This window comes from Argopecten irradians, chromosome 14 (genome assembly GCF_041381155.1).
Source record: "Argopecten irradians isolate NY chromosome 14, Ai_NY, whole genome shotgun sequence".
In the NCBI taxonomy this organism is placed as follows: Eukaryota; Metazoa; Mollusca; class Bivalvia; order Pectinida; family Pectinidae; genus Argopecten; species Argopecten irradians.
The window spans coordinates 34,183,498-34,193,849 of record NC_091147.1 but is presented as its reverse complement, the minus strand read 5'-3'; the positions used below and the strand labels follow the sequence as shown (position 1 = coordinate 34,193,849).

General features: G+C 34.3%; 1 protein-coding gene across 6 annotated transcripts in view; it reads right to left on the bottom strand.

Moving 5' to 3' along the window:
- Window positions 1–7,090: 7,090 nt before the first annotated feature.
- The window catches only part of LOC138306994 (ceramide synthase 5-like), a 28,124-nt gene continuing 24,862 nt past the window's right edge, over window positions 7,091–10,352 (bottom strand). For all 6 annotated transcript variants that reach the window (XM_069247608.1, XM_069247604.1, XM_069247605.1 and 3 more), the window contains 2 exons: window positions 10,137–10,293; window positions 7,091–9,234 (listed from right to left, as the gene is read on the bottom strand). In XM_069247608.1, coding sequence (XP_069103709.1) covers window positions 9,130–9,234; window positions 10,137–10,293 — 262 coding nt within the window. In that variant the 3' untranslated portion in view covers window positions 7,091–9,129. The remainder of the gene's footprint in view (window positions 9,235–10,136; window positions 10,294–10,352) is intronic.

Sequence of the window (10,352 nt, the reverse complement as noted above, 5' to 3'; positions counted from 1 at the left end):
CCGAATATGGAATTGCGTATATTGTGTCCTTTGCAGTTCTTAATATAATCAAACTTTTAAATTTGTAATGGGAAAAAAACTGGAATATGGAATTGCGTACATTGTGTCCTTTGCAATTCTTAATATAATCAAACTTAACTTTTAAATCTGTAATGGGGAAAAAACGGAATATGGAATTGCGTACATTGTGTCCTTTGCAGTTCTTAATATAATCAAACTTTTTAATCTGTAATGGGAAAAAAACTGGAATATGGAATTGCGTACATTGTGTCCTTTGCAGTTCTTAATATAATCAAACTTTTTAATCTGTAATGGGAAAAACCCAGAATATGGAATTGCGTATATTGTGTCCTTTGCAGTTCTTAATATAATCAAACTAAGAAATATTTTTTACAGTTGAATTAACAGTGTGTTCTTCATTTGCACAAGTACATGCTATAATACGCAACAGAGTTTTTTACATAACAAAAAAGGCTGATCATGAACGTCATTTGCTCAAGGTAAAGACAAAAAATGTCGATTAGTTTTAATGTGCTGTTAACAACTTTAGTCAACGGCAGCCTCACTGCATGCAATGCATAGTGTGTGTGAGTGTCTATATATGCTTCCAGTAAATTCCATGATTGCAGTAAATTCGAGCTTTGTGTCTTTATAATAGCGGACCACTTGTCCATTTTAAGGTGTTCTATCACTTCATTATTCCATCAAAGACCGCGCAGTTCTTCTAGTCATATGGCACGGACAGTAAACCAGTCGTCCCACTTTCATTATGCAGAGCACAAGGCAGAAGCGGATACTACTATTTTTGTACAGAAAATGGTTTGTCTCAACCAGGGACAGAACATCTGATGCTTTAATCAATGCCATATATTAGCGGCGTCCAGAAAAAAAAACCAATAATAAAATATTATAAGATCACAAATGATATCCTTCTTGTAGGACAAGCAAATCACAACAAATCATTGAGACAAGCAATGTGGTCTTTTTAAGGACTTGTTTTCTTTTTAATTATTTACCGTAGACTAGTGGATGGCGCTGGGTATTGACAGACTTAATAATATTGCGATATTAAGAATAAGTTATTGCGATGTAGAGTGATATATTGCAGTAATTTCCGAGCTTGTCAAGAGACTACTGAAGAATTAATCATCTTTAGATAGTGAGGAATACAATTTGATGTCATGAACATACGGAAGAAATGCAAGGCCAGTTAAAAGCATGCTTGAAATTGTTTTTATTGTATAAATCTTAAAGAATCACTTAATTCATCTGTAATTGTAAGAATGTCTCCCAACGGACAGAACTCTGGTGTAAGACAAATAACCCTCTAGAGTAAAATGTCACAAAATATTCATTCAAATTAATGTTATTATATAAGAAGCCATATCTTCATTGACTTTAAATTCAATACAAGGGGAGATAATTCAGCAGTGTACTTATCTATATTAATACGTAAACCAAACAAATTTGGCCTTGACTGGGGGTGAAATATAATTAATGTTAAAAAAGTAAATATCTTGGGGGGGGGGGGGATTTCAATATTCGTGCGGGTTCCGCTGTACCAAATGTAGTTTAACTTATATGTGTAAAAGTTCAGTCATAAATAAATATAAATGAGTAAACATTTAATTTTATGATTTTTGCCCGAAACAAAGATATGGGTCAGTTTGTTTTACGCGGGATAAGATGTGGGCGATCGACCGAAGGAATCGTTGTCAATAGTTGTTCTACGGCGCCCTTATGGTGTATATACATTGTATTTGTTTACATTGTGTAAATATTTTGTTTCTTGATAAAGGGGGTGATCCACTCGAAAATTTTACAAATTATTTGTCCATACATTTCACTGATATGTTATGCCTTTAAAGAGTATAAAGACATTTACTTAAACACAATATATAACTTTAAATTGTCATTGGACATTTTATAAGCTTTTCACCAAAAATTGGTCAAGGTCATGCATATGAACAAACATGGTATCCTTTTATTTCAGTATGAAGGTCACAGTCATTCATATTGATAAACTTGATAGTCTTTTATCTCAGCAATCTACATACGCAATAAAAGGTCTCTAGGCCTTCCAGAACTTTACACGAAGACGTTGTAATATTTTGGTGTTCTAGCCCTTGTAACCTTGAATGAAGGTCAAGGTCATTTATATTAACAAACTTAGTAGTGCTGCTGTTACATATGTAAGGCTCGTGCCACACAATATGTGGACACGTTCATTGATGTGTATCTTACCATATCGGATATCCTTTGTATAAAACTTTGGATGCAAAAGCATAATAAAAAACAGAACAAAAACAATGTGTCTTTTCACCCAGTCCTAATTACGCTTAGCATAGTGTATTCAAGGAAGCTTCTGGATAGCAGTTGCAAGTTTCGAAACACTTGTAACCACTTCAAATGTATATCAGTAGGCTCTTGCAAAGAATGTAGTTTAAAATGATAAAACATATCGTAGTATTTGCACTGATCTTTTACAGGAAGCAACCAGTGTATAAATAGTGATTATATATATATCTTGTAATCTTAAGAAATCCTTCCTCTGTTAGGAAATGTGGCCAAACCTGTTTTGCCATCCTCAAGCAGCGTCGCAACCTTTTATATAACTAAACAGCAGGTACCTGTATATGTTATGCAGCGATAAGTGCCGTGTTTCCTTGAAAAAAAGTGCACTTCGTTCAAAAAAAAATCCCTTGAAATGAAATGAATACAAACATCTTCACAAGTATGTTATATATTAATATTATCAAAAGTCTGACTATCCTTATAATTTATCTGTAGGTACTCTAACTCACAATTAACACGCACTAATTACATTTTATATGGAATGGGTTCACTAATAAATATGACTTTTGGCCAGTTTTAAACACCATTTTCGTGCGTTTAGTAATAAAGTCAGACACTATGTGTTTATTTATTTATTTATTTTTTTTTTTGTTTTTTTTTTGTTGGTAGACATTTTGTCAAAACAACGCTCTGTTAAGGAATATTTATTATGAATTAATATTGAACAGGCTTTTATGGGAAATCGTTCGATACTCATTACAAAAAAACAATGACTGGAATTCTGTCCATCTATCATTTTTATATGTTATAGAATACACTCCTATCGATTTATAGGCATTCCCTTTGTCTAAGTATCGCTTTTATTGACCAATATTTAATATTTAAAACATCCTGATGCGGGATCTTAAATCACCCGCACTGTCTCGACAAACTCAATGATATACGATAAAAAGTGTTTGCTTGGCATTTATGAGACAGTGAAAGAAATAATTGTTTTGTTTTGTTGTTTTATTTTCTGCATGTTATAAAACTGTTTTATTTCCTCGCGACAGTCACACATCTACCGGTACACCGACGTACATTTATCTGCACTATACATAATATCGATTGATCGGTTAATTGATTTGGCTGAGCGCATGCACATCTAATTATAAGAAACTCATTGTAAGCCGGTTTCAAGGGATACAAGACAGTTTTTTACAACAAAAAAGTCTACGCAAAACTTACATACCATGTAATTTCAGTGATATTATGCTTCTCTTATGATTTTAGTACATATGCATTAAAATAAAAATCGAAGTGAAATTCATTTTTCTGTTACAAGATATATTTACATAACGGTTTGAAACGATTTTGATTTGATAAAATAAATATTTTTGCCATCCGGATGTCACTACGATATACAAGAAAGAAAGGTTAAATTAGGCTTGAAATTCATTTTCCTCATATTTAACCTAAAAATGTACCACAATTAGTTTAAATTTAGCCATACACCTGTACTATAAGACATTTATAATTGGGACAAATACACTAGATAGTATAGTTGTGAAAAACAATATTTCATTGTCCTCTGTGATAGCTCTATACATCACGCGTACCAATAATTAACATTGTGGGAAAACCCCCAGTTTTTTTCAAATAGTTTTGGAAGCCATCCAAAGTGATCATATATGTCATTTACCGATAGGGTATTAACTCACTGTAAATCAAATAATTGGTCTGGTAAACATACTCATGGTATAAAGAGTGAAAGCTGAGTAAGCTCCCATGTATTTCACAGAAAAAGAAATGAAATTAAATTGAATTTCGATGTTGTAAAGGATTAATAAAACATCAAATCAATTTCTTAATGTGCCAAATATACTTACATGTAACCACTTTCCATTTAAACGGTTGAAAATAAGATAATGATTGGAACGCATGGGTATATATCAAAAATATCAATCTTTTGCAAGATCGATGACATTTGCCATATATTCCGAGAATTTGAATTAGTTTTAATCAAACACGGGTGCGAAATGTACCAACATGTAAACATAGCTCCGATCGATCCCCTAGCCTAATATTGGCCATATATTTTACTCAGTGTGAGTGTGTGTGAGAGAGGGTGAGGATTTGAAGAGAGAGGCAGAGAGTATGTGAGGAGAATTTGATGTGTGTGGGAGGGGGAGTATGAAAGTATATTTTTGTATGTAAACTGTGTGAGAGAGGAGGGAATGAAAAACAGTTGTCACGTAGACGCAAAGAACATAGTTCAGACGTTTTTTCTTTAGGTACCCGGGCTTTCTTCAACCTAGCATAACGTTATATAAAATTGATGCGAAAAGGTGTCTTTACGGGGTACCGGGTATGCATGTGCAGCAAGATAAGTGCAAAGTATACAAAAGTTGTGTGAGGGACTGGAGTAGTTGTCAATCTGCGGGATAATATAGGAGTCAAAATCTACTAACCTGCAAAACCTATGATATTTAAGAGCGTATAAACATTCTGATTAAAATATACTACCCCGTTCAATAGAAGATCTGACAACATCCCATAAGGGGTCACGTTCTGGTAACCTTTGTTCCGCCTGTAATTCACTTTAAATGCATTTTCTACACCTTGCTACATCAATTGTAAACGTTATTTCATCTCAGTATACATATACATTTAGCTTTGTTGTCTTCTTTGGGCGAGATGAGTACCTACGTACACGGAAATAATTATAACACATTTTTGTCAAACAATTTCGTAGCAAGACAAGCTTCTGGAAGCAACAATTTGATTGGCCAATTCCAAAGGTCATCTGGACGTGACCCCTAATGGGATGTTGTCAGATCCTGTTATCAAACGTAGTGATAATAAGGATATGCATTTTATCTTGTTAATTTAGAAGACTTTGTAGGTAGTGGGTTACATTTATAAGCTATACCGTTTGACGTCGTCATGTCACTATTCGTCTAAACCGTCTTTAATTTTACTATTTCTCTCGTCAAAGTCGCTTTAAAATATTGTGTAGATACATTTATGAAATAATAACGGATTTCTAGCCGAATTTACATGTATATATACAAGAAGTGCCATCCGGATTGCATAAATATGCATTTTGTCGTGTCAATATGGTTTCAAAGCAATGTGCAGATAGATTCATGTACATGACCTGTATTCTGGAGTTGTGTCGGCATTAACATTGACAGTGCTGCTATACCGTCTTTCAAATCCTTCAAATGTTCCCAAAATGAAATATCCGTATAAGTGAATAAAAAGTAACGGATTCATTTCAAATAATTTGTCCATCCCTTCACGAATCGAATCAGAATAAGCTGATACGAGTACCGATGATTAACCATTCGGAACACATCAATCAAGCTTGCTCCACCGCCGACAGAGCAAATATAATACTCATTATTTGAACAATGATTGGTGTTTAATCGTGTATATATATATGTGTAATTAACACAAAAAAATAATATAAGATAATTCATTTTGCCTTTGGAGTATGCGCAAACAGTATTTATGACACAGTGCCACGGACTTTTTTCGGGTCGCAATTAATAAATTTTAATATCTTTATCTTGAAGTAAAATGTGAAGCTAATACTGTTCAATGGTAGTAATGATATTAAGTAAGTAACTATTGTAACTGAGGAAAGAGAATAAATCGTCTATTCCTGTTTTCGATAGATAAAATCTTTAACGATCATTTACAAATTCGGCTGCCCAATGCAAACGTAAAAGCGGTGTATGGGAGACAACTCTAATAGAGAGTTGATGACTATCTTGGGAAATAATCACCCTAACATGATTAGATATTTCCTGACGAGTCGGATTTAAGATTTTCAGTGATTATCAACAGCTGTTTAGGTGTGGTTGGGTATAACTCTGGGGTATACATATTAAGAAAAAACGGTCACCCTGTATACATATACGGAAACTAAAGATGTAACATTAATGTGAGTATATGTTTAATTTCATTTCGCAAATGCATCGATCACTCATTTGTGAAATAACCCCTCTCCTGTAAAGCTTTCGTTGTAACAGACTAATTAAACTTCTTCAAAAATGACGATTTGGCAGGTGATACTAAATGGAGGGTAAAAAATATTTTTTAATGTATGGTGAAATCTGTTTTTATTTGTGTAAGACGAAAAATATTTTATCTTATGTAGGATGATTTTTTTTCTTTTACTTTCTCACGTAAAACTTATTACTATTTAATTTGCATTACGATAACGAACCACGACTTTGTTTGACAATGAAATCGTATACCTGTGTCCTCAGTAAAAGAAAGTGTTATACACGTGAACAAGTAAAGGAAATATTGATTTGCAAGTAAATTCTCCGTTGTCCGTGAAGCATGTTCGAGCTCAAATTACCGATCGCATAAGCTTTGGGCAGAATTCGCTCCAAAACTATTATTTCGAATACGGGATTACACTGTAAAACAGATACAAATCTTTTTTTTATGTTATGAATTACATGGATTAAGTGGTAATATACGGTGTCTTGCCTAGAAAATGCGCCTGAAGTGGCAGGATGTGTTATCATCTTTCCGTAAAACATATGGTTTGTGTTAGCACACGATATTATTTTGTTCCGGTGTAACGTTGAAACTGGACCTGGTGAAAATTGACCTTGACCTTCGGTCAATTTTCAAAGTTGAAATCTGACCCCAAATGCCGTTGAAAATGGAACGTTCCTTTGAAAATTGAAATATTTAAAGGGTCAACGGCAAATCTGTTGAAAAATTACCGTTGAAAAATGACCGTGAAACACTCTTAACGATAGCCTGTTGAAAAATGACTGTAATACATAAGCTGTTGCACAAACATGCTTTTTTTCATTTCAAAATATTTGTCAGATGTTAAATGATATCCATTTCTAAAGCGAAAAATATGTCTTTCCCTAGCCCGAGATACTCTGGCCCCGACACCAGACTTAGAAATTATGACAGATAGATGTCTGGTTTAGGGCCAGAGCGCAGTAGTACTCGAAAACCTGGAATAAGCCGACACCGTTTGGTATCGGGCCAGGTACTCTCCGATTCAGACTGACCACCGAGACGCACCACTAACCTTAGTCTATACAACAAATGAATATCATATCTACCCAAATATAACAATCCATCGAGATTACAGATGATTTGCATACTACGAGAAAATGGCGACGTTGATGAGGGAAATTTAAAGTTGCGGAAAAGAAACTACTGTGTTGACACAATAGAACGTGCATGCGTGATGAAATGGATGGCTATGAGTAGATAAATTATTCATTTGTTGAAAAGACCAAGGTAAGTGGCGATTCTCTGTGGTAATATTTTGTAATTAGTCTGAATCGGAGAGTACCTGGCCCGATACCAAACGGTGTCGGCTTATTCCAGGTTTTCGAGTACTACTGCGCTCTGGCCCTAAACCAGACACTATCTGTCATAATGTCCAAGTCTGATGTCAGGGCCAGAGTATCTCGGGCTAGTCTTTCCCAGACAATACATACTATATAAGAATATTTCGTTTACATGCAGGGATAGTTAGTGACAATACAAACGCAATGTTTTTCCCCCGCAAAATTATATTAATCTTAAACAAGTCGTTCGGCAACATCAGAAATAATTCTCTCCCACGCAATAATATTCACAAATGTCTCGGTAGGTTTCCTATCCTAATATCTTGTTAAGTTTATTATTATAGAGAATGTAATATTTCAACGTTAAATAAAGTGTGTATCGTATAGTTGAAACCAAATATACGATCATACGTTTTGTTCCCACAAATATTCGGGAAGAAATAATGCAGGTATTTGGTGTTCAGTCCCGTGTGTGCAACGCAACTGATCTATTGGAGTTACCTCCCTTCGTTATGCTGTCAGTACTGCATTTTCGTTTTATTTGCACTCACTGAAGTCACTTTACAACACTTTACTTATTATCACATGACGACAACAGCAATCGGAACTCTGTCGGATCACCTTAAAGGTGTAAGAATATGTAAGAAAATCAAACATTTTCTTCGCAGGAAGACCTTATTACGCCTTAGGGAAATGAATAGTTAAAATATTTTGATAAGCCTTATTTTAAGAAATAGAATGTAACAATTTCTCCTTCGAGATACACAACACACATCAAAGATGAACTGGCGCTTGTTAAGGGGTAATGTCCTCGGTAGCAACCATGTTGTTATGAAAGTAGTCCCTTTGTTTCAAAATGGATGGCCTCGTGTTACATCCGAGGAGTTCCGATTACAGTGATAAATCAGGTATTGAAGATCCATCATGTAATGTGACTGACATGACGTCGACGGAAATGAAGACACAAAAACTCCATTGACTGTCAGTTCATATTATTCAATGACATCAATTATTCTAAAATTAAAAATAGACTTTTCGGACTAAAAGAACTCTTTAGCAAGAATCACATGGTATTCAATATATCCATATCAAATATGTGTATTGAATATATAAGATACACGGTCAATATGCTGATGCGAATAGCACAAGGTATTGTTTATAAAAGGCTTAAAGGACCCCACTTCTTATAAAATGTATTTATATTGGACTGATTCAACTTTTGCTAAAATATAATTCAGTTACATGCGGGGTCCAAGATTTCAAGTGAATATTAAGCTCGAAAAACACTGGATAATATATATGTAGCTACTGTATGTGTAATGAGCATAACGTCATACGTTTTTGAAAAAACGACGTAAGTTTGCTCACAAAATGATGACGTCACAATGAATGCAAGGGAGGTAACTCTGGAATATGCAATGACGGAATAGTTTGCTTTCAGTTGAGAGCGTATTTACTGGAGAATTACAATTGATGTCAATATATCAGTGACTATAAAACAGTCACATTTGTCCTATGATTTGCCATTTTCTGACAAATGACCATTGCTGTGTGTTATTCTGTTGACATCTTCGTCTTCCTCCGAGGATTGCTCTGTATCACTTCTAACATCTTTAAGCTGCAATAGAAATCAATGACATGATAGACTTTTTAATTTCTCTTTGTTTTCATACTACATCTGACTTCCTGATTGACCAAATCTTTTTCATTTAAACATTGAAGTCACTATTATTTTTTAAGTATGAGGAAATTTTGTTTGCAAAATGTAAGAATTACAAAAGTTTGCTAACAAAATTGCAAAAGCAAAATTTTAATACTTATAATTGAGTTTCCAGAATACTTGATGAAATAAAATACGTTTACAAGCACGATTCCAGTGATTTTCCAAGGGACTATTTTTTCCAAAGAAATACGCAACGTCACTATTGCTAATGTGTCGTCACGGTAACGTCGAGTTTCCGCGCCACTCTCGTATTTTTTCATAGTGGTATTAAAAATGAATCGGCCAATCCGACAACCAGTTTAGTATGAAAAATAAATTATACCTCTATAAAACAAATCCGGAAATGGCGCAAAACCTCGATGCTATCGTGAAGTCACAATAAATGCATTCAGGATGCGTATTGATTTGGAGGGACATACATGTACTTTGAAAAATCAATGGAATCGTACTTTATAACCTATTGTTCTTTTACCGAGCAAATTGATAATATAATAATCATAATCATAAGCATCGTGATAATCAGAGAAGCAGATCTACACAGTAGGTAGGTATTATTTAACATAACAAGCTTACATCTTTGTCTGTAAGTTTGTATATCAGGGTAGGTAATAAACACATGTTTACTAACAAAATAATGTCTACACTTTTACAGATAAGGTAATTAATGCTGACGTCAGCGTTATATATGAGTTATATAAGTTTAGAGCTTAGATCTTTGCCTTTGAATTGTCTTCACTATTATAGTTAAGGAAATGAAAGCTGACGTCAGCCTTGTTTATGACAAGTGTAGAACTTACATCTTTGCCTGTGAGCTTGGCCACCACCATTCGAAGTATCATGAAGGTCCATATTATATGTAGGATTTGGAGGATCCACAACAGAATATTAAGGGGCCAATACACAGGGAAAAATGGAGAATATTGGAGGCACTGAACTGAGGCTGCCCACACTATCCTGAAATGGAACGATTGGAAATTAGTACAGGAGTTACTGATGTAGCGAATGAACTAATA